The 25,751-nt window shown below is 41.1% G+C and overlaps 1 protein-coding gene across 8 annotated transcripts in view; it reads left to right on the top strand.

Moving 5' to 3' along the window:
• srrm3 (serine/arginine repetitive matrix 3) overlaps window positions 1–25,751 on the top strand; it is a gene marked incomplete at its 3' end in the record, with an annotated part of 144,868 nt that overhangs the window by 113,380 nt on the left and 5,737 nt on the right. For 6 of the 8 annotated variants that reach the window (XM_082548596.1, XM_082548598.1, XM_082548595.1 and 3 more), the window contains 7 exons: window positions 6,548–6,583; window positions 8,350–8,400; window positions 14,200–14,307; window positions 14,963–15,125; window positions 24,420–24,715; window positions 24,839–25,072; window positions 25,153–25,278. In XM_082548596.1, the coding sequence (XP_082404722.1) occupies window positions 6,548–6,583; window positions 8,350–8,400; window positions 14,200–14,307; window positions 14,963–15,125; window positions 24,420–24,715; window positions 24,839–25,072; window positions 25,153–25,278 (1,014 nt within the window). Of the gene's footprint in view, window positions 1–6,547; window positions 6,584–8,349; window positions 8,401–14,199; window positions 14,308–14,962; window positions 15,126–24,419; window positions 24,716–24,838; window positions 25,073–25,152; window positions 25,283–25,751 lie in introns of those variants that run through there. The other 2 variants (XM_082548600.1, XM_082548601.1) reach the window with 2 other exon arrangements.

The raw sequence follows: 25,751 nt of genomic DNA, 5'->3' as shown, positions 1-25,751 counted from the left end.
GTATGCTGCAATGTGCTATATATTTGAGAGATATGGCCTCTAGCAATAGGTCGAAATTGTAGACAGTCCTCAAAGTGGACAGTCAATAGGTAGACTTGGATAAGAAGTGAAGTCTTTCCAGTAGCTCACGTTGGTCTCGTGGGAGTATCTATGTTCCCCAAGAAGGAGTCAGCCTCTGAATTATCAGTGCGGGAAGTATAGAGATCCTGATAAAATAGCTTAATTCTGTCAGGGTGTGTTACCTCCTGACCGGAGTATAACTGTATGTCAGGTATAGATTGGGCTGTGGCGGATTGACAAAGCTGATGTGAAAGATATCTACCTGCTTTTTCACCATGCTCGTATATATGATATCTTGATCTAAGAAAGAGCTTCTCAGTTTCTTTAATTGAGAGGGTGTCAAATTCAGACTGCAGCAGTACCTTCTGCTTATATAAATCAGCGGTTGGACAGGTAACATATTGTGTGTCAATGTTTGCTATGAGCTCTGTCAGTTCTCGAAGCTGTTCGTTTCGCTTTTTATTCTTATAAGACGCAAAATAAATAATTTGGCCCCGCAGATATGCCTTTAGCGACTCCCAAATTATAGATTTTGAAACATCTGGAGTGTTATTCGTTTCTAGAAAAACTCAATGTGGTACTCAATGAACTTGCAAAACTCCTCATCTGACATTAATGCTAAGTCAAATTTCCAGAAACGCTGCCTTGTGCACACATTTGAAAATGAGATATCAACCTGTACTGGTGCATGATGTGAAATTACAATTGCATGTTATTTACACATGGTGACCCTTGGGATAAGGAAATTATCCAAAAGAAAATAATCAATCCTCGAATACAAATGATGCACAGGGGAGAAGAAGAATAGTATTTTGCTAAGGGCTCAGTGATACGCAGTGGATCTGAAATACCATAGTTTTGAAGAAATGTATTCAGAACGGACACTGATCTGGAGGTCCGAGTAGACTGATGTGGCTTAGACCTGTCAAGGTTGGGATCGAATACCAGATTCAAATCCCCACCAGGTGATGCGTATTTAAATCTGGCAGCAGGCCAATCAGTCTTAATAAAAATTGTGGATTGTCCCAAGTTGGTGCATAAGTATTCACCAAAATAACTGGAGTGTTGTGGAGCCTGCCAGTAACTATCAGAAAGCGACCATTTGAAGTGATGAAAGGAAAATGTTTTCTAACAAAAATGGCAACCCACCGCGATTTAGAGTTAAATGCAGAATGGTAGACCTGGGAGACCCAACTTTCTGTCAACCTATTGCTTTGCGTGGAGCGCAGATGTGTCTCCTGTAGAAAGACAATGTCTGGTTTGAAAGTCGACAGATGAGTGAATATCCTTTTACGCTTTTTAAAATTATTCAGACCTTCTACATTCCATGTTATAAATCAGAATCAGGTGTAGTTGCAGTTGTAGTTTGGTTATATAGCCATATTCATACTTTCAAGACAGTCATGACAAGCAAGCCGAATAATAATTTGGAGTAAGTATACACACAAAACTGCAGCCAACAAGAAAAAGGAAAAACCCAGAGTAACTATACAGGGAGTGCAGAATTATTAGGCAAATGAGTATTTTGTCCACATCATCCTCTTCATGCATGTTGTCTTACTCCAAGCTGTATAGGCTCGAAAGCCTACTACCAATTAAGCATATTAGGTGATGTGCATCTCTGTAATGAGAAGGGGTGTGGTCTAATGACATCAACACCCTATATCAGGTGTGCATAATTATTAAGCAATGTCCTTTCCTTTGGCAAAATGGGTCAAAAGAAGGACTTGACGGTTTAAAAAAGTTAGAAATAGTGAGATATCTTGCAGAGGGATGCAGCAGTCTCAAAATTGCTTCTGAAGCTTCTGAAGCGTGATCATCGAACAATCAAGCGTTTCATTCAAAATAGTCAACAGGGTCGCAAGAAGCGTGTGGAAAAACTAAGGCGCAAAATAACTGCCCATGAACTGAGAAAAGTCAAGCGTGCAGCTGCCAAGATGCCACTTGCCACCAGTTTGGCCATATTTCAGAGCTGCAACATCACTGGAGTGCCCAAAAGCACAAGGTGTGCAATACTCAGAGACATGGCCAAGGTAAGAAAGGCTGAAAGACGACCACCACTGAACAAGACACACAAGCTGAAACGTCAAGACTGGGCCAAGAAATATCTCAAGACTGGTTTTTCTAAGGTTTTATGGACTGATGAAATGAGAGTGAGTCTTGATGGGCCAGATGGATGGGCCCGTGGCTGGATTGGTAAAGGGCAGAGAGCTCCAGTCCGACTCAGACGCCAGCAAGGTGGAGGTGGAGTACTGGTTTGGGCTGGTATCATCAAAGATGAGCTTGTGGGGCCTTTTCAGGTTGAGGATGGAGTCAAGCTCAACTCCCAGTCCTACTGCCAGTTTCTGGAAGACACCTTCTTCAAGCAGTGGTACAGGAAGAAGTCTGCATCCTTCAAGAAAAACATGATTTTCATGCAGGACAATGCTCCATCACACGTGTCCAAGTACTCCACAGCGTGGCTGGCAAGAAAGGGTATAAAAGAAGAAAAACTAATGACATGGCCACCTTGTTCACCTGATCTGAACCCCATTGAGAACCTGTGGTCCATCATCAAACGTGAGATTTACAAGGAGAGAAAACAGTACACCTCTCTGAACAGTGTCTGGGAGGCTGTGGTTGCTGCTGCACGCAATGTTGATGGTGAACAGATCAAAACACTGACAGAATCCATGGATGGCAGGCTTTTGAGTGTCCTTGCAAAGAAAGGTGGCTATATTGGTCGCTGATTTGTTTTTGTTTTGTTTTTGAATGTCAGAAATGTATATTTGTGAATGTGGAGATGTTATATTGGTTTCACTGGTAAAAATAAATAATTGAAATGGGTATATATTTGTTTTTTGTTAAGTTGCCTAATAATTATGCACAGTAATAGTCACCTGCACACACAGATATCCCCCTAAAATAGCTAAAACTAAAAACAAACTAAAAACTACTTCCAAAAACATTCAGCTTTGATATTAATGAGTTTTTTGGGTTCATTGAGAACATGGTTGTTGTTCAATAATAAAATTATTCCTCAAAAATACAACTTGCCTAATAATTCTGCACTCCCTGTAAACCTAACTCCCACAACTGAGCGTTCTCACTCCCGAGGCGTAACATGTCGACGTTTTGTCACGTCCCGCGGCGTTCCTGAGGAACGTGAAAGGAGACCTTCGGCGTTCTTATGGTACGCGGCGGGTTATGGCTGGGATCCAGTGCAATGACGCTCCCGCGGTAATAGACGTTCCAGCCCTGTATTCCAGCCCTAAACCTAACCTTATCCCTAGCCCTGACCATAACCTTATTCCTGACCTTAACCAGGACTTTAATGATGTTAAATAGCGTGTTTCTAAGCGATTTGAAGAAAAAGAGCGAACATGTGTAGATTCAGTCCAGACGGTTCTCATATTTCCTCTTTTTTCCGAGGTCGTCATTTAGGAACGTGGTGGGTAGCCGAAAACTTAATATGGTGACGATTTGTCACCTAGCGTAAAATGTTACGCTTTGGGAGTGAGAACGGGTTGCCCACAAACCAGGAACAAGCTACACCTTCCCCCCCAAAAGAGCTTATATCCAACATGTCTCTTCACTCCCTAAAACAGATGTTGCCCCTAACAGGGAACGCCAACTATTAACATAATTTTTAGACATCTGGCAGATTGGAAAGGCACACGTGACTTCTCTTGGTTGTTTACTTTGCTCAGTGATAAACAAGTATATGAAGACCTATTAAATTATGAAAGACGCCAAAGTACAAACCTCTATCTAAAGTGCAGTCAGAGTCAGTGAACAATAGAGAGTCAGAGAGCAATTGAGGTAGCACAGTCTACTCAGCCCGTGTCTTGATTCCCACACACAGCTAAGATGCAATTCTTGACGTAGTCTTTAGCAGCCGTTAGATTGGTGAATATTTCCTCTCCAAGAGGAGAAGAAATCCTCAGCTTCGCTGGGTACAGCATCCTGAATCTCACACCCTGACATCTGTGCAGTAGATCTTTAGCTTCTTTAAAGGCCCCCCTTCTCTTTGCGACTGCAGATGGCAGGTCTGGGAATGGAGACAATAATGGAGACAAAAAGGATTTTGTTTCCATTATGGGACTGGGGACTGTTTAACGCGGGCCTGCAAAGCAGCACCTCATTTTTTTGAAAGTAGTGAAATTTGACAATAAGTGGCCTGGGTCTCTGGTCTCTTGCAGGGATGGTCTGTAGGCTGCGATGTACCCAATCCAGTGTCGGAGCGGTATTCAGGCCCAACACCTCCTTTAGTAGCTGGGCCACAGAATTGACATGGGCGCGTCCGAATCTCAAAGCGCTCCCTCACGCCAAGTACAGTATTCGAATGTTGCATCTGCACTGTCTCCCTTCAAGGTCTTCGGTCTTGTCTGAAAGAGCTGATACAATTTCTTTCAGATCATGAACTTGCTTCTCCAAGTCCACAACCCGATCCGAATACTGCAGCTTCTTTCAGGCTAGTTAGCCGGCTATGGTGGTCAGTGCAGATAGTAGCTGGAGCATCAATCTTAGCACAAAGTTCAGTCCGCACTTCATCTGTTTGGTCAGAAACATTGCTGCGAAGCGAATCGATCAGGCCATTGAGAGCTTGGCACTTGGTCTCAACTTTTGCTTCCAGCTTAGAAATTTTAGCGACTACGTTTTTCTGCGAGCTAGTTATGTCAGCCATTAAGTGGGGCTGTGTCCGGGGATGTAGCATTGCTATCAATGGCCTTGTCTCCATCAGTCGTTCTGGTATTTTTAGACCCTGACATTGTTGTAAAGACTCTGGGAAAAGTTGTTTTTCATCACCTTCAGGCCTCCCTGAAAACAAATGTTGTCACTGTAATAGTTTGGTTTCAATGCACATTATCGCACGGGATCAGCAATTTTAAAGGTGCTTAATGATCTTTTATTAATTGCAGCTTCAGGGGATTCTGCCATTTTAATACTTTTAGATCTACAATAAATGCTACATTTGACACAGTGGATCATAGCATCATATTCTCTAGGCTGGAGAGCCACGTGGGCAAATTTTTCTGTGGCTTGTTCTCATCACCTGATTCTCTCACATGCAGCCGTCCCCCAAGGAACCATCCTTGGTCCAGTACTCTTTTCCCTTGTTATGTTCCTATATGTTCCTATTAATATCAAAAGATCAAAAATAAGGAGTTTCATGTCACCATTATGCATGGTGATAATTCACAAATCCATGTCCCTCTCAAAAAGAAATACTGCAGTCTTTTTGAATGCTTTACTTTAGTGTCTTACTGACATAAAAATATTAATATAAATAGATAACATCAAACTTCTTGAACCTTAAGCAAAAAAAAACAAACAAGCAGTAGTACTTGATGTCGGTCCTTCAAAAACAGCCTTTTTAAAAACCTCTGGGTCATTTTTGAGAGCAGCTTCACATTTGATAAAAAAAAATAAATGCTGTTTTTAGAGCCAGTTTCCATTGTAAAGGTGTCATCCAGGCTAGATTGTAACAACAGTCTTTATTTGAGCATTAACCAGGTATTTGTTGTCTGTTCTGCAACTTCCAAAATTCTGCAGCTCGACTCACATGAGACGCTGCCCCCAAGCGCACAAATACATTTCAAAATGTTATTGCTTGCTTTTATCATCAGGGGGTCCTTTTATCCCTCTGTGGGGGGATACTCCCACTAGGTTTAAATCTGGGACTCCCCACCATTTGACCTTAGAACTGAAGAAGCTTCTCGGATGAGAGGTGAAACATCTTTAAGTAACTTAAAGAAGTCCAGACGCTTTTCTTTGCAAGCTCCTTTGACTACGATGACCTGGATGACTGAGAACCTTCACAGACTGCTTGCTTTTAAGTTTCATTAAATGGAAACTTAAACATTCATTAAATCGTTAGCACCTCCTTACCTTCTGATCTTTTAACATATCACCAAGAACAGCTGACCAGATGTTTCCCATTATACTGACAAGCAAAATATCGGGCCTTTGCTGTAGCTACACCTATATTTTGGAACAGTGTTCCCCTTCATATCACCACCTCACCAACACTGAACATCTAAACTCTTTTGAGAATGTATTTTTATTCCTCGGTATTTAAACCTCTTGATATTTGTTTTTCAATTTTCCATTGTTCTCTTTTGTATTGTGTTTTATTGCTTTTATTGTTTTATTCTTTTAGTTGTACAGCACTTTTTTTTATACTTGAATAATTCATAGGTTTGTGTTAAATGGCTTAACAAATAAACACAAAAAAAGAAGAAAAACTTTGAGAGCCCTTCAGCAAGCCTGGAGAATTATTGCTCAAGAATACCTTAAAAAATTAGAAGGAAGAAGAAAAAGAAGGCCTGGATTGCTCTCAAAAAATTAAAATGTGGTACACAGTCTCACAAAATGTATATGTAAAAAATATATAAATATGTAAAATGTGTTTTAAAAAAAGATACTGTGTTCTGCATATGAATTATTCATGTCAATATTTTGTTGCTGACCTCGCGCTGACATTACAATGGCTTTGTTTTTGTAGATCTGCATCTGGCTCCAGGAAAAAGAGAAGACACAGGTTTGTACGGCAGATAATAATGTCCTTCAGTATGTGAACGTCCATATACAGGGAGTGCAGAATTATTAGGCAAATGAGTATTTTGTCCACATCATCCTCTTCATGCATGTTGTCTTACTCCAAGCTGTATAGGCTCGAAAGCCTACTACCAATTAAGCATATTAGGTGATGTGCATCACTGTAATGAGAAGGGGTGTGGTCTAATGACATCAACACCCTATATCAGGTGTGCATAATTATTAAGCAATGTCCTTTCCTTTGGCAAAATGGGTCAAAAGAAGGACTTGACGGTTTAAAAAAGTTAGAAATAGTGAGATATCTTGCAGAGGGATGCAGCAGTCTCAAAATTGCTTCTGAAGCTTCTGAAGCGTGATCATCGAACAATCAAGCGTTTCATTCAAAATAGTCAACAGGGTCGCAAGAAGCGTGTGGAAAAACTAAGGCGCAAAATAACTGCCCATGAACTGAGAAAAGTCAAGCGTGCAGCTGCCAAGATGCCACTTGCCACCAGTTTGGCCATATTTCAGAGCTGCAACATCACTGGAGTGCCCAAAAGCACAAGGTGTGCAATACTCAGAGACATGGCCAAGGTAAGAAAGGCTGAAAGACGACCACCACTGAACAAGACACACAAGCTGAAACGTCAAGACTGGGCCAAGAAATATCTCAAGACTGGTTTTTCTAAGGTTTTATGGACTGATGAAATGAGAGTGAGTCTTGATGGGCCAGATGGATGGGCCCGTGGCTGGATTGGTAAAGGGCAGAGAGCTCCAGTCCGACTCAGACGCCAGCAAGGTGGAGGTGGAGTACTGGTTTGGGCTGGTATCATCAAAGATGAGCTTGTGGGGCCTTTTCAGGTTGAGGATGGAGTCAAGCTCAACTCCCAGTCCTACTGCCAGTTTCTGGAAGACACCTTCTTCAAGCAGTGGTACAGGAAGAAGTCTGCATCCTTCAAGAAAAACATGATTTTCATGCAGGACAATGCTCCATCACACGCGTCCAAGTACTCCACAGCGTGGCTGGCAAGAAAGGGTATAAAAGAAGAAAAACTAATGACATGGCCACCTTGTTCACCTGATCTGAACCCCATTGAGAACCTGTGGTCCATCATCAAACGTGAGATTTCAAGGAGAGAAAACAGTACACCTCTCTGAACAGTGTCTGGGAGGCTGTGGTTGCTGCTGCACGCAATGTTGATGGTGAACAGATCAAAACACTGACAGAATCCATGGATGGCAGGCTTTTGAGTGTCCTTGCAAAGAAAGGTGGCTATATTGGTCGCTGATTTGTTTTTGTTTTGTTTTTGAATGTCAGACATGTATATTTGTGAATGTGGAGATGTTATATTGGTTTCACTGGTAAAAATAAATAATTGAAATGGGTATATATTTGTTTTTTGTTAAGTTGCCTAATAATTATGCACAGTAATAGTCACCTGCACACACAGATATCCCCCTAAAATAGCTAAAACTAAAAACAAACTAAAAACTACTTCCAAAAACATTCAGCTTTGATATTAATGAGTTTTTTGGGTTCATTGAGAACATGGTTGTTGTTCAATAATAAAATTATTCCTCAAAAATACAACTTGCCTAATAATTCTGCACTCCCTGTATGTAACCTGTGTGCTTGCGTTCAGTTTGTGTCTTTTACACAATTGACTACTTTTTCAAATGACAGTAGAATAGTCCATTTAGGCAAGTGATGCGTGGAATTCTCTACTCTCTGTGAATGCAGATTCATTGTTGTTGGGGTTTTTTTTTCAGGTCGGGAAGCCCAAAGAACAAACATAAAGACAAGAACAAACAGAAAAAGAGGTGAGAGAATCGCTGCCTGTAAATTCAAATTCAAATTTCAAATTTCAAATTCAAATTTTATTTGTCACACACACACAACCATACACAGTATGACATGGGGGTGAAATGCTTGTAGCTGTACAATGCCCGACCATTAAATGACAGAAGAAAAGTTTTACAATATTTACAATTTACAGTTTACTACAAAAATTTACAAATTAACTTAGGAATTTACAGTAAAGAATGTGCAAATAGTAGAAGAGATTATAAAGATAAGGATTATAAATTATAGGAATTATAGGATTATAGGAAATGTGTGGTGACGTGTGAAAGAAATCTCCGTCCCGGGTTTCTCCGTGGATCGGGTTTCCTCCGAGGCGTGGGCACCTATAAGCAGAGTTTTGTCTTTACCCTATAAGATTCAAAATTATTCAAAGTAACACTCAGGTATGCCGTTCAGCAGGTTAGTTACAGCGCCGGGAGTAGCTTGGGAGAACAAGGAAACACAGACTGCTTCAGGTTGCTTTCCCAAAATCAACTCAAAGGTTTATTCATCAGACAACAGTTTATATAGAGGAAAAAGGTTCGTGTGTCAGCAGATTCTCAGTTCAAACCGGTACAGACCAAATAAGGAAGCGTCTTCCTGCCCTCTGAGCAAAGAAGTATCCTTTGTATAGTTTATCAGTTCAGCTACAATTTATGATTATCCCAGCAAAATACACTCCTAGACATAGAATACAGAGTTCTTTCATTAGTGAATTCTGAAACAAACCACCTGGCCTTTAACAAGCTCTTTTCTAGGAGATAAAGAAGGGAGGATGGGAATAAGGAAGTGATCTCTGTGGTATTTTCGACCTTGAGGTACCATCCTGTGATTCTTACACATTAATTCTTGGGTCACAGAGAAAGAGAAAAACAACTAGTAAATGGGCCTTATTGAGTAACAGTTTTCCTGTATAATATCACTATAAAACAATATCCTGTAAATGCTACCATGGTATCAAAATATCACAACAACGTGTGTGAGAGTCCAGTCTTATAGTGACGTGTTTGGGAGAGTCCAGTCCTACACCTGGTTCAGGCCCCGAATAGCCTGGGGGAAGAAGCTCCTCCTCATTCTCTCTGTTTTGGCCTTAAGGGAGCGGAAGCGCTTCCCAGACCTCAACAGTGAGAAGAGTCCATTGTTGGGATGGGAGAGGTCCATCATAATCTTCCTAGCTTTGGACTTGCACCGCTTGGTGTAGATGGACAGCAGGTCAGGGAGCTCTGATTGAATGATGCGTTCTGCCGAGCGCACCACCCTTTGCAGATCTCGTCTGTCCTGCTTGGTGCTGTTCCCAAACCAGGTGCAGATGTTTGCCGTCAGGACGCTCTCGATGGTGCAGGAGTAGAAGTTCTTGAGCACCTTCAGTGGCAGATGGAAGTCTCTAAGTCTTCTGAGGAAGAAGAGACGCTGACGGGCTTTCTTAACCAGGGTGTTGATGTGACAGGACCATGACAGGTCCTGAGTGATGTGGACACCCAGGTATCGGAAACTGTCCACTCTCTCCACTGGCGTGCCACTGATGATGAGGGGTTTGTAATTCCTCGCCTGCTTTGTAGTGAAGTCCACGATCAGCTCCTTAGTCTTGCTGATGTTTAGGAGGAGGTTATTCTCCTGGCACCAGGTCTCCAGGTTCTTAATCTCCTCCAGGTAGGCCGTCTCGATGTTGTCGGAGATCAGGCCCACAACAGCAGTGTCGTCAGCAAATTTGACAATGGAGGTGGTGTCGGATGTGGCTACACAGTCATAAGTGTACAGTGAGTACAGCAGGGGGCTTAAAACACAGCCCTGAGGCACTCCAGTGCTGAGTGAGATGGAGGGGGAGACTTGTTTTCCCACCCTCACTGATTGGGGTCTGTCTGTGAGGAAGTTGAGGATCCACTGACACAGTGATGAGCTGAGTCCTAGATCTGTCAACTTGGTGAAAAGCTTATAGGGAATTATTGTGTTGAATGCTGAACTGTAGTCCACGAACAGCATCCTAACATAATTCCCTCTGCCAGTGTCCAGGTGACTCAGGGATGTGTGGAGCAGGTGAGATATGGCATCGTCTGTGGAACGATTAGTCCGGTAAGCAAACTGAAGTGAGTCGATGGTGGCAGGAAGTGAAGAAGTGATGTGATCTCTCATCAGTCTTTCAAAACACTTCATCACAATTGAAGTCAGTGCTACTGGACGGTAGTCATTGGGGGAAGCGGGCTGTTGTTTCTTTGGAACAGGACTGTTTGAAGCACGTGGGAACCACAGCTTGGGCCAGGGAGAGGTTGAAGATCTCCGTGAACACGTGGGTGCTAGTTGATCAGCGCAGGCTCTAAGGACCCGGCCAGGGATTGCATCTGGTCCTGCTGCCTTCCTGGTGTTCACCCTCCTGAAGGTGTTCCTCACGGCATGTTCTGTGATGACGAATGCATTTTCTTCACTGGTGCACTCCGAGCGCACGCAGCCGTTTGTTGTTTTAATTGCTGCGGCGTCGAAGCGAGCATAAAACGTGTTCAGCTCATCAGCCAGTGAAGCATCTGCATTCATCATTGAAGAAGCTGGTCGTTTATAGTCCGTTATAGTCTGCAGTCCTTTCCACAGGCTCCTAGAGTCGCACTGTCGTAGCTGTGACTCTAGTTTTTCCCCGTAGCTCCGCTTTGCCTTTCGGACCGCGCTGCGCACGTTGTAGGACGCAGCCTTGTATAGGTCCATATTACCGGAGACAAGCCCTTCATTGTAGGCAGCAGTGCGTGATCTCAGAGCGTCGCGGATGTTTTTATCCACCCACGGCTTCTGGTTGGGAAACGTTCGGATGATAGTTCTTTCTGCTGTGTCGTCCGCTAGTTTCCCGATAAATCCGACAACCGCTTCCGTAAACATGTTGATGTCATCAGAGCTGCGCCGAAACATGTCCCAGTCTGCGTCATCCAGTGCGTCCTGCAGCGCGGCCACCGATTGGTCCGTCCAGCGAGCGACCTCCCTCCTGATTGGTGCTTTCTGCTTTAGCCTTTGTTTGTAAGCAGGCATGAGGAAGATGGCGGAATGGTCCGATTTTCCAAATGCCGGCAGGGGCTGAGCCTTGTAACAGTTCTTGAACGGGGTGTAGCAGTGGTCTAATGTCCTCGTGCCCCGGGTGGGGCAGTTGATGTGCTGGTGAAGATTGTGAAATGTCCGTTTGAGATTCACTCTGTTAAAATCTCCCATAACAATTCTTTAATCCATGTAAATGTAGAGCAGATAGTCTGCATGTCTTATAAGAGAGTAGCCAAGTTTCATTCATTACCAGTAACATTTAATGCACATTTCCTCAGTTCACATTAAAACAAACAGTGAACAACAGTCTTAACTCCTCAACAATAGGTAGAAGTCCCATTGAGCCTACTCATGAATTTATATTGGCACTTTACAGCCATTATCTCAGGCTTAGACTCACACAGAATGTGAACAAGTGTAAAAGAATTGAGAGCATCTTCTAAGCAAAGCGTGTGAGTTCAGCACAATTTCTGGGCTGTACCCTGCTCTCTCTCTCTTGCTACACACACACACACACACACACACACACACACACACACACACATATATATGTATATATATATATATACATACACACACACACACACACACACACATATATATATATATATATATATATATATTAGGGGTGCAACGATACACAAAATTCACGGTTCGGTTCGGTTCGATACTTTGGTGTCACGGTTCGATATTTTTTCGATACAGAAAAAAAATGTTCATGCCTTTTTAATTTGTCATTTATTAAAATTATAAATATATATTTTAACACAAAAGTACAGTTTTTAAATTTAACCCTAACCCTTGTGCGTGTTGTTTTTTAGCTCGTCATATTGCAGCCACAGAAATTATTTTGTCCATGAAACCATAAAGCTGCACTTTCTTTTTGCCTTATAGTCTGATTTGTCATAACTTCTCCGTTTTGTGGTAAGCTTTTCTTTGGCTGTCACTTCTTCACCCTGACCTGTCTTATTTGGCTCAGCAGAACTAAAATATATATCTGTCTGTGAAGGTTCTCAATCATCCAGGTCATCGTAGTGAAATATATATCCTGCCGCACTCACATAAGCTCAGCGATTCTCTGCACGATCAACCTCTCACATGTTTAAGCTGCGGGAGATTTCACTTGTCATGTTTGCATAGTAAGCTAACAATTAATAAGACGATGTCAGAGGAATTGGTGCACAAATTATCATCACTCACAGATCAGTGCTGTCGCTCTCTATACACAGTTCGCGCGATTGCAAAGTGAAAGCAAAAAAACAAGCGCAAATTCAAACACGATTTCAATATGTCACATATTGACAGTGGCTCACCCAATGACATAATTACCCAGCTACATTTCTGAAAGAATGCAAAAGCATTGACATATATTTTTCCTTCCTACAATAGCCCAACAGGCAGGGGAGAGATAGCCCCGGGACGTCGGGCTAGCGATATTGCGAGCCCTGTATCTGATTGAGGAATCACTCATCTTTGGAAAAGAGAGTTTATTACAGAGAAATGTCTCTTTCCAAAATAAAAGCTATACTATCCGTTTCTTCTGGGCTATATTCTCAGCAGCATATTAAACATATCAGGTCTCCATAAGGAGAATCCTGTGCTAACAGCTGTCTAAATGACTCGGCTAAAGTTTGTAGCATGCATGCTTGTTTTTGTCTTTGCACTAGGATGATGTCGGTGTAAATGTGCAGTCATATTCGTTGTGTTCCCACTAGTGCTTTCAGGTTAATCTCGTTGAAATAACCTTAACGCCACAACACGGCAAATCTCCGTTAACGAGCTACCCTATACAGAGGGGCTAGACGGCCAACACGTTAACGAGCTAACTGCGCTAACACACTAGCTCCCACCCATGTAATTGAGCATTGCATGGCACATCCAACATACTGTTTTACTTTAGTCCATGACTCGCTTACCTTCAGGGTCATACGTCACATGAAAACCAAAATAATTCCAAACGCCAGATCTGAATGAGTGTGGGGAGGTCCACTTCTGTCTCGCTAGCTTGCCCTGCGCTCTTCCTTCTGACCATCCTGTCTGTGTTGAGTGCTCAGTGAATCTGCGTTCGACTACTCCGCCTAGGCTGCACTCTCGAGCCTAGGCGGAGTAGTCAAATGCAGATTCACTGAGCGCTCAACACAGACAGCATCGTCAGAAGGAAAGTTGATAAAATAAATTACAAATTTTGTATTGTTCTTTTTTTTCTCCCCTTTGGTTTTCTTTCTTTCTCTCCCCCTCTTTCTTTCATTCTTTCCCCCTGTCCTATCCCACAGTCATGTCTGTCCCGTTTGCAACTGAAAATAAAATAAATTCATAATTATAATAAAGGTCAATCAAATGGACCAATATGATGATCCACTTAAAATAAATCCTCTTGGCATCTTTCTTGGCCTCAAGACAACAATTCTGATGGCTATAGATCCAAACGGGACACAAAAAAAAAAAAAATTGAAAAAAAAAAAAATTGAAAAAAATTGTATTGTTCGATACATATGCGTACCGAACCGAAAGCACTGTATCGAACGGTTCAATATCGATACGAATATCGTTGCACCCCTAATATATATATATCCTGCACCCTCTATTAGAATATATATATTGAAAGTATTTTGCAGTGCATTGCCTGTTTTACATATCATGAGATTGACTACTGAGCTCGCTGTGGCCTGTGTGTCCCCATGATGTATGCATGCATACACGTGGCTTTATGGATGTGTGTACATGTGTGTGCGTGGTATGTTTGTCCATTGGCTGTCCTCTGTCAGGTCCCCTGATGAAACACCCAGCAGGAGTTCACAGCGTCAAGGCAGCTGCTGCAGCTCTCGAAGTCCCTCCTTGTCTTCCATCAGGAGTGCCTCCAGATCACCCACCAGGTAACCCTCCCCCATTGTACACACGCACACAGACAGTATAGTCCCACTGAAATACCTCTCCTGACTGTCAAGCAGTTGCTCTGGTGACAGTAAGTCTTCCCATCATTTACTCTTTACCCCCAGGGCGATAGATTGGGATACAAATGGGGCTTGCCTGCATTTCTTAAACTCGCCCTGCTAAACGGTTGTGATATCTCACTCTGCCCTCATGTTCGGTTAGATGACAAAGCATTCATTGTTTATTCAGTTCATGGGGCATTTATCTTTTTATTCTGTAGTTATGTATTATAGTTCAGCCTTTTGCATTACTTATAATTGCTCTTGAAAAATTAAGAGTCACTCTTGAGGGATCACATGACTCATAATGTGCATTAACAGATCAGCAAGTCAGAAAAAAGGTTTTACTCTCTACCTGTCTAAGCTAAACTGTAGGGAAACATTATGCAGAGTTCTATATAAACGTTATTTGTGCGAAGCCTCTTTTTGTGTGTAAAAATAAGCAAAATGCAAAGTGAATTGGAATAGCAAACAAAATTCAATATTCGTGAAGCAGCAAATGAGATAAACAAGAATAATCAGAGAAATAGAATGTACTAGCTTGTTTCTACCGGATTGCACCCAAGTTAGAGTAAAGTGGTGTGCCCTGCTGTTCCAGATTAAACTCCAAACACAAGACAGACGGTCAAAAGATGTCTGACACCCCGCAGTCCCCGGCCCCCGAGAGTCCCACCACTTGGCACAACGGGGACCACACCCAGCGAAGCCGCAACGGCAAGGCCGGCAGACTCAACCACACCGATGGCGAGAAAGGGAACGATGTATGTAATCTCCTCTATTTTGTTTCCGCACACACACACCACCCCCTCCCACCCGGCCTCCCTCCGGTGGTATTTGCCGCAGCCCCCTGCAAATGAGTTTTAACTTGCTCTCTTGTGTTGGTTCACATGAATTCTCATCTAAGACACTGAGAGGTTTGTGTTCTTTTATTAGTTTTTCCTTGGTCATAGCTCAGTTATTATTATTATAATTATTATTATTAATGGTATTATTTTCAACATGTCAAAGACAAACCTTTTCGCAAAACTTGCCGCTCCTGCTGCTTTGTTTCTGGCTCTCTTTGACTCCTGTCATCTTGTGTTTCTTTTTTAAAAAATTATTTTCTTTTCTTTTGTTTGTTTGTTTTTTGCTTTTTTTCTTGTTATTTGCCAGTAATACAGAGAGGGAGCAAAGAGAAGAAAAGTTTAAGTGTTTCCGTTCAAGTATATACTCTCTGAGTCACACAGCATTAGCGTACCACACCTCGGATGGGGATCCGAGCCACATTGGTGCACAAAGTCTCCAAACAAAGGAGCAAAAAACGATATGTTGTGGAGTTGTGTGATTTTCTCTCCGTCACAAGGCCCAAACCTGCGAAGAAATATCAACTCAGGTGTGATAAGTTTTACGCCAGATAAAGACTTAATTAATCAGCATTGAAAGAGGCGCAATCTGATTTCTGACAGTGCTATAAAGTGATAGCAATCTGCAAATTCTCCTCAAACAAAATAATCCAAATACTTACTGGAAAGTCTGAATCCAAGCAGGCCAGAATGAGTTATAGCAAACTTTTAAGTGGTAGCTGAGTATCCTGGCACATATGGAAGATTTTTAAAAAAAAAGGAAAGAAGGAAGAAGAAATAAAGAGAAATGCAAACATGGATTTGCTGTGTCATAATTAAAAAGGTAAGAAAAATTACCTTATGACTTATTGATGAAACATTTTTTTAGACATAAAAGTCAGTGAAGCTAAAGTGAGGATATCTTTAACGTAATTAAAAATCAGTGCCCAAGTAATTACAAATCAGAAAGTTTGCTCTCAAAAATGAGCACTCAAAGACTTTTGATTTAAAAGCTTTGGGTATTTATGATTTTATTATTACTTATTTTGGGGTGACTATTGCATTTTTTTTTTAATTAATCAGATCTGACTGGTGATCTAAACAGTTAAAGACAATTTTGATAATATTTAAAATTGACTTTTACATCTTTCTTTGATACAGTGACTGTATTAAAGCACAGGATTCAATGATGAGGTAATAAACAGACGAGTGATTAGTAACACTTTCAAAGTTGACACCCTTTTGCATGATTTAAATAAACACAGGAATACAGGAGTAGAAAATGTATGTCACGTCAATATCTTTTGAATTTTAAAAAGCTGTCGATAACTGCTTTTTATTTACATGTGGATGGCAGCACTACATTTTCATGAACAGTGTGAGGGAGGCTTTCCTTTATTTAGACTGGGAGACATCACATATGCCAGAAATGAAAAGAAATCAACTAGCCAATTTGCCACAGTGTCATGTTTTTTCTTTAGGCTCGCCAGCTGCAGGGATGCTACATTTGACTTTATATTTACATTTTTGATTGTGGATGCTAATAACAGTCAAACACAAGCGATAAATAACGGTATTTTTAACGCATGTGTTTCATGTAAATATGACACCGCATTTTTGTTTTGGCTCAAGGTTCTTTAAATCTTTCATACATGTCTAAATCTTGCACTGCATTAAGAGTTATAACCCCAGTTCCAAAAAACTTAAGATTCTGTGTAAATGTAAATAACAGAGGGTGATTATTTGCAAATGTCATAAATACATGTTTTATTCACAATAGATAACAAAAAATGTACCAAATGTATAAACTGAGAACATAAAAAAAGTTACTTTGAATTTGATGACAGCAACGTATCTCAAAAAACTGGGAACAGGGCCATGCTTGAGGAGACCAGCTGCTGGACTTTTGGGAGAGCAATGTTGTCCCATTCTTGTCTGTTATAGGATTACAGCTGCTCAACAGTTCTGGGTCTTCTTTTTCTTACCGTTATTTTCATTATGTGCCTTGTGTGTTCAGTTAGTGAAAGGTCTGGACTACAGGAAGGCCAGTTCATCACCCCAACTCTTCTACTATAAAGGCATACTGTTGTAATAAATTAGATACACCATGTGGTTTAGCATCACTTTGATATGTGAGTTCTCTAAACCCTGTATGTAAATTATAAAACTGATTGTGCTTTTCACAATGTGCAAGCTCACTTCCATAGGCACTAATGCACCCCCCATACCATCAGAGATGCAGACTTCTAAGCAAGAGCTAACAACAAGTTGGATGCTCCTTCTCCTCTTTAGCCCAGATGCAATGCCCATGTTTTCCAAAAAAGAAGAATGTTTTTTTTCTTCATTGGAGCTTCACCCTGTGTTCACAGAAAGCGAGTTCAGGAAATGTTCCTGAACCCATGAGGTGATTACAAGGATAGAATCATACCTGTTTTAGTACAGTGCTGCCTTAGGGTTCAAAGATCATAGGCATTCGGTATTGATTTTTGGCCTTTTCCACTGTGCACAGACATTTCTTCCGATTCTCTGATTCTTTTGGTGGTACTATGTACTGTAGATGATGAGATCCCCTAAATGGAATATGTTGATGGGCCTTATTCTGAAATTCTTTTACAATTTATAGATGCTGTGTTTTTGCAGCCTGGTGAACATTTGATATGTGTTGCTGCCATCAAATTCAGAAGAGGCTAATGAGTCAAATGTCTTAGTTTAAACATTTGATATAGCTTCTGTGTTTTCTGCTGTTAATAAAATATGGGTTTATGAGATTTGAAAATCATTGCATTCTGTTTTTATCAAAACATTTAGACAGCTACTCAGTATTTTTGAAATCGGATTTGCATAAAAACATGTCACTCGACAGGTCCTTTAAGGAATGATGGATTAATTACTCTGTTGTTCAAATGAAAAACTCCACTGCAAGCTCACAGTAGACTGACAGAGGATAGCATGGTATAAATCATAAATGTAGTCCTCCCTGTCTGTTCAGGCTGAAGCTGCTCGTTGTTTGTTTTGGTATTTTCGAACATTACCATGTTTATGAGCCCCTGATTACCTGAAGACAAAGACAAACCCTTTGATGAGCTTTAAATTGCTTACTGCTATTATGGAAGCATCCCTGCTCCTCCATACTGTAAATGGGTCATTAGAGCTGTGGTTTGATGAGTGATTACACTCAAATTAAATAAAACACACCACTTAGACAAAGGGGATCACCTGTGAAATCAGCAAGCACTGATAAATATGAGTTTAAATAGGCTGCAAACACTCACTCCTGAGAACTGACACCTTCTATTTCCTACTTCAGCTTGCATGTCTCTCTACGGGGTCTCATCTGATCTCTTTCTCTCTCTGCTTATTTCATTCATTACTTTGTTTTCCTTATCAATTTAAGTGGTGAATAAATGAATAAATGCCCAAATCTTTCTGTCTCGTTTATATAAAAAGCACTCAAATGCTTTGGAACTGGACCAAGTAGGTTAACTGGGTATGTGTTACAGTTTCTTTTTGTCAATACAATTGTCTTTCTTCTCAAGCACATGCTCTGCTCAGTGATAGATCCTCTTCTCCTCCAGGCGTCTAACAGCTCCTGGCAAACCACCAGGGGTTAAGGAGATGCTCCTCTCTGTTGCTTTACTTCACCATGTCGATGTGCATGAGGCCCCTAAGAGGCAGTATCTCTTCTGTTCCTGCCTTTTTTGTTTATACTTAATCTGGACAATGCCAAGCAAACTCTGTTTGGTCATGTACATTTGAGCCATTCTGTTGGGAAATAGTATAAGAGGAGCATGTAATTGGCTCACATTTTCTAAAGCAGCATCTCTGTGGCACATAAACTACCACTCTTTTTAATCTCCACCAAAAGCTCAAATATTTAAAAATTATCAAAGTGGAACATTGCACGGGAGGATGGTTATGAGTGACAGATCCTGGATCTAACTGAAGTCTGATTTTACTGCAGCAATTGTGTGACTAAGCAAATGTTCTGCATAGCAGCTCTGGTTTTACTATCTATCATCTCAGTTTGTGTTCCTGTAGCCATCCTGTAGCTCTGTTTGAAGCAGTCTTATTCACTGTGTGGGAGGGAGTCCCTCAGATGTCCCAGAGGAACGCTCAGAGTAACAGCTGTGTGCTGTTAAGCTGCTGTTGGGCCAAACTAACCAGTCAGTCCATCTGTCCAAAGCCTTCTCTCTGGAAAAACACAGCATGCAGTTTGAAAATCATTCTAATTCAAGGTAAATTTTACTTTTATTTGCTCTTTACTGCTCCTTGTTGCCACTGGAGAAAAACACCCACTACAACAGTGGCTATTTTTTGATTTAAATGTTCTTCAAGATGAGCATTTCCTAACTGTTTGTGGGAATGGAAATTCAAATCAACTCTATTTAATTTTAGCTCAATTCCAGATATTTTATTTATATAGTACCAAATCACAGAAACGGTCACCTCAAGGTGTTTTATATTGTAAGGTAAAGATCCTACAATAATACAGAGCATGACCGACTATGAGCAAGCACTTGGCGACTATGGGAAGGAAAAACTCTGTTTTAACAGGAAGAAACCTTCATCAGAACCAGACTCAGGGAGGGGCGGGCCATCTGCTGCAACCAGCTACAACAGGAAGAAGACACAATACAAATAAGCAGTTTATCTGTATTTATTTATTTGCTAATAGAATAATTATTTATTACAAGTTTAACTGCAAAATAGATTTTTACCTAACTGCCCTTTGAAAACCACTTGTGAGGATCTCACCATTTTGTTTGGATAAATTGGATTAACACAATGTGTTCCCTAAAACTGTGCAATGTGTGGGTCTCCTCAAGGTCCGTTTATAGCATCATATCTCAAAAATGACAAAATCTAAATACAAAATGCCAAAAGAGAGCAATACACTAATACAGCTTGCAGTCTAGTCTGCAGAAGTTGGAGATAAAGAAAAAAGAAAGCAACAAAGGCGACTTTCTTTAATTCTATCATGCCACGAGGGGGGGGGGGGGGGGGGTAATGAGCCAATCTGAGCTAGGCTCATCAGATTTAATCAAACAACAACAAATGACAATAAAGACAAACTATTTATAATTTATCTAACTATACTGTTTTTTTTCCAGAGGTAAGGCTTCTACTAACTGATCCATCCTGCAGCATCCCTAGGCTTTTCTATGGGAAGCATCCATTTCTGCCTCCTCCACAGTGGATGAAACGATCCCAAAAGGGCTAATTTCTTCCTGCGCATTATTAATGGATATCTTTAAACACGATTACATGGACTTTTGAAAATAGTTCAGACAACTTACACCTTAATTAACATGATTTTTTTTAAAGGGACTCAAGCCATTTTGATTGAAAGCTCTCTGTACACACTAACAGTTTAAACAGAAGCTCAGAAAAGCTCCTTAAGGCGCCCTCTTGTTGTACCTGTGTTTATGGTGATAAACACAAAGGAATGCCTGGAAGAAAGCTGGGCTGACGTCCAAAAATAAAGTACAGAGTAGACCAGTGCTGTTCCTACTGTTGCTGCTGCTGCTGGAGAAGACCCAGGCCAAAATGTGACTGGGGTCCCTTTCAGATGTGCTGACTCTTTAGTTTGTCAATCTTAGCATTGACTGCTCCCCTCCAGCACTCTTTTTAAACCCCTCCTCCTCTTTCCTACCCGATCATCTGTGTCCTCTGTGACTCACATCTCACTCTCGTTGTCCTGCCATTTTTCTTCCCGCCAGCTCTGCATGACCCCCCTTCCTATTCCTCCTCCTGCTTCTCCTCCTCCTCTGTCTCCATTTAGCAATTCTACTCTACATGGATGTCCACTAACATTAACTCTGTCCCTCTCTGTCCTCCCTCCCCTGTTTTGATACAAATATGGCTGCATTTGTACAAGCGAAAAAGACAGAGCAAATCATGTAGTTTATAGATTCATCCTTTGTTTTGAATTTGATTTTGAATTCCATCTGATTTTGATTTTTACTTTCCCCCCTCTATTTTTCTTTCTTTTCTTTTTTTTGTTTGGTTTAATTTATTCTCAGTCTCTGGACTAAATATGTAGCGCTGATACTAAAAGAGGTCATTGTCTTTTTCCCATTTTCGCTGCGGAGAACATTCCTTTCTCCTCTTTTTTTCCTTTTTTTCTTTCTTTCCTGTTTTTTGTTGATATTGCATACGTGTCACTGATTGAAATGGAAGGTAGGTAATGCTTTGCCTACGCACGTGATCTTTATGCAGATGAGAATGTGACAAGCACCCTAGCCTGAGTGACGTCAATGTTTCTCTCTCAATCTCTCTCTTTCTCTCTCTCTCTTTCTGTTGTTTACCAATGGTCTTTAACCAAATTAATTTGACTTCATCAATTATGATTTGACTCTTAAAAGATTGGATTACGTAGCGCTCTGGTTTTTCTCTTTCCTGCTTAATTTCATCCTGAAGTCCAGTATCCAGCTTTATCTTCCAGGTCCATTTCTGTCCATTTATTTTTCTTTTCTCTCTGTTCTGGTAGAATGCATTCCTGTTTGTCCAGCATCTCTCTGTTTGTCGGTGAATTAGTACATTCGTCTTTTGATTTTCACCATATTGATTTCCTCGACTGTTTCCAATAACTGTCTTAAGCACAAGTGGTTGTGTTTTCCTATTATTACGCTTAGTTGTCTCCTCTCTAGTGGAGAACGGTGCTTTTGTTGTATCTTCAGATAGCAGCTCAGACAGAACAGGATAATGCATGCGGAAGACCCAGCTGTATTTGCTTTCAGACAAAGCGCCTTTTGGAGATTAACCTTCTGGCCTGCTTACAGTGAGCAGTGCATTACTGTGCATCACAAATTTTAGTCCCTAAACTCCCACTGTAATGCTAATTCTATTTTTTTTTTTGTCCTATGCTTAAAATAGAGGTTCTCTCTACATACTGTTTAAGGATGACAGCACTCTAGTTTTTATTTTATCATGAAATCCCCTGAAAAGACCAAAGCAAACAACACAGGCTGTCTGTCAATACAATTCCTGTACCCAGTCTGTTATACATTCTTACCGAAGGTGCAATAATTTATGAATGGGGCCCCAATAGTTCAATTTCTACAAACAGTTTCATTTGGTAAGACTTTACAACAAAAATCAGTTTAATTTATATGGTGCTAGTTAACAGTTAGAATTGTCTTAAGGTCCTTTATGTTGTAAGGTAAAAGAAATCCCCAACAATCAGATGCCTGTGGGCAGCACTTGGTAACTGTAGGGAAGAAAAACTCCCTTTTAACAGTAAGAGACCCCTGACAGAACCAGGTTAAGGGAAGAGAAGCCATTGAAGCTAGACACAAAAGTGAAGTGAAGACATGTTCACAGTAATGATGCTGATGTTTAGTACTTAGCTCTTAGTTTGCTGATTTAACACAAAGTACAGCTGAGGCTGACGGGAATGTTGTACACTGAAGTATTGGATTGCATTTTAATTTATTTAGGCTTTATCGCTGTCATCAAGTTATCAACCAAATTCCATGACAATCTAGCTAATGACAATACACTGAAACTAGTTGGTGGTGGTTGATAGTGTGCCAGAGAATCTGGGAACTGGAAATATCTAATTCAGAGTTTACATTTTTCTGTCTCGAGCAAAGTGGTAAATGAAGCTGCTATTGCCATGCTAGTGGCTCTGCGTAGGGGACAGTGCTCTCCTAATATTCTTTCTGGCCATTATAATTTCCAGAGTAAATGTTGCATGACATGGGAACTATTTTTAAGCGTGCGTTAACACACATTTGGTGCCAATGAAATAAGAGATTGCCCAGTGAAGCAATTGAACTGGCTGCCCTGCTAAAATAAATTAAGTGCAGTTTATTCCGGACCACTAAAGTCAGGTGTTATTTCCTTATACACTCATTTATTTTTGGCAGCATGTCATTGTTCTGATTCCCAAAGTGGCTTGCAGATGCAAAGCAACTATGAGCAGAAAAACCCAACCAAAAATTGTTTTGGTCTTTTTGTGGGATTTACAAAAGTGTATGATATTGTCTGCTTTATACCCTTTAAAGCTTTGCCAATTTTTGTTAGCTTCAAGGTCATTCCTGACTCTAAAAAAATCACTGATTTGGGTAAAATGTCTAGTTTTTTAAGCCTATTAATACAGCACTCTCTAATGTAGCAACAACTCCCTGGAACTCCATGTAATAGCAAAATTCTGCTAGTGTGAGAACTGTAAGTGTCCTGTATGAAAGACATTAAAGAGTCCACAAGCACGAACACTGAGATAGTTAACTAGCAAACATGTCAGGCTGTCTCATTATATAAAGCACACTAAGAGCAAAAAGGTAAAGGAAGTATCTTTAACTCTCACCGACCCATTGCTCTGTGATGTTTAGGAAGGTGACTGGACCCAGAGGATTTAACTCTCTGTGTGAGGGACTCCCTGCACATTGTGGTTTTCCTCTTTGCTTTTCAGTTCTTTTCTATTGATTTCCATGCATTGTCTCATGAGTCACTGGCAGGGAAGGGTTTTGTGTCTTTTTCTCTTGCATTTTGTGAATCTAATGATGCACTTATGTTGCCCCACTTTTCCCTTTTCTTCATACCTTACCTACTAAAGGAGGGAATACCACTTTATTGGTAAGTGGATGTTAACCAGAAGGGAGTTAAAGGGAGTAACCATTAAAAAAAACAAAGAAAATGGGTCGCTGTTCACATCTCAGCAATTGTCTTCAGGAAAAAAAATCCAGAAAGAGAAAATTGAGTAGCAGAAGATTTGTTTTCTGATTCGATTGATACAATAATTGTGATCTTTATTTTGTTCCTTCCATTTCTGTGATGTTCCGTCAAGTTGTCTTCTCTTTCTGTTTCGTTTCTTTTTTTAACCATTACTGAAAAAACTGAAGAAGTCCTCTGTTTCTACTCTACAAAATCTGTATCTCTCTAATTTCTGCCTCTGCTCTTAAAATTATTTGGTTCACAGTTTTGTTTTGTTTCTTTTTTCTACCCTCTCTTCCCCCTTTTCCTAGATTTTTGTTTGTTTTTGCGATTATTATTTCTTCAACTCATTATGGTTTTGCATGCCAAGTATTGCATGCGCTGCACCATAGAGGACTATCTATAAGCCATATGGAGAAAACCTAGATCTTTTTCTTTTAGATGTTTACCTTCTTTTGGCAAGTACACCATAGCTCTCAATTACCAACTTGAAAACTCTCTGATGCTATTTTTATCCTTTTTTTTTCTTTTTTCTTTTCTTTTTTTTCCCTTTTGTTGGTCATCATTTCTCTACAGAAGTTCCACATGCTGACTGCCAGCTCTGCAAGCGTCCAGTCATCTCTGCTGAGAGAGCACAAGATCCACAGCGCCCCTATCAGGAACCAGATGGGAAAGATGTGTGTTGCAGAAGATACTGGGAGTGTCGATGGCAGGGGCACAGCTATAGGGAGCTCTCTGAGCAAGGCGTCAGGGAGGAGAGGAGGCCAGAGAGGTCAGAATAAGAGCTCCCACTCCCCTGCTCACAGCAGTGATTCGACCCACTCCCAGCACAACCATACTTACAGAGGGAGGAGCTCTCGTCACCACAGAAAGTAAGCCTTCCATTGCAGTTGTGCACTTTCAGGCTCTTATCACTGCTGGACCTCACCGCTTTGGCTTTGCAAATGAGAGAGAACTGTTTGACATCTGCTGGATTATACTTCCCATTCCCCCAGGGGCAAAGGTGGCCACTCTTCCAAGAGACACCACCAATCCAGTCGGGGTCAGGCACGCCACCGGAGCACATCAGCGTCTCCAGGGCACACGTCAGCCAACAAAGTCGGGAGCAAGGCAAACCTCCGACAGCGCAGCAGCTCCTGGAGCAGCGGGCGTTCATCCTCGCCTTCTGCTTCCAAAGACAGAGGACCCAGCAAGGCCAAGTCCCCGCACAATAGGCAAAACGCCTCCAGGTGAGCCGCTGTCTGATGTATAGTAGATTTATAATATGCTCCCATTGGTCGATGGTGTGACTGATTTGTGTGTCACACAGGGACAGGGAGAGTGCCAACCGCTCTGACACCGACAGCCGAGCTCGCCGCCGTTCACGCAGCTACTCACCTATCCGCAAAAGAAGAAGAGATTCACCCAGCTTCATGGAGGCTCGCAGGATCACCAGGTAACACCACATGATTAAACACACTTCTCCTCCACATTGTGTGTGTGTGTGTTTCTGCTCTTCCCTGCAAGGACCGAGCCCCAGAATAACACAGCCATGTATCTTGTTCTTTCTCACAGGCCTGAGTGGCTCTTAAATATGAGACACTTTAATGCGTTACACTTAAAGCATGTCCCATGATTTGGCAGGACGGTACTCATGCTGGGGTAAAAGTCATTCTTTCATAGCTTCAAATTACAACAAAGGCAGGCAAAAGAAATAAAGAGAAGGGATTTTGCTTCTGTTTCAACTCACGACTGGTAATTTTTAAGAAACCCATTAAGAGCCATTAAATCCTTTATGTGGAATAAAAATGAAAAACCACAGGCATAAATGGATGCAGTCATTATAAGGGTGGAGCTCTGGTAGACAGAAAATGTTACCTCCTGCTTTTAAACATCTATTTCAGACTTTCTATGGGCATCATGAGGGAC

The sequence above is a fragment of the Aulonocara stuartgranti genome (assembly GCF_965226115.1).
Source record: "Aulonocara stuartgranti genome assembly, chromosome: 10".
Classification (NCBI taxonomy): domain Eukaryota; kingdom Metazoa; phylum Chordata; class Actinopteri; order Cichliformes; family Cichlidae; genus Aulonocara; species Aulonocara stuartgranti.
The sequence above is the reverse complement of the archived record's forward strand: the minus strand, read 5'-3'. Positions and strand labels throughout refer to the sequence as shown.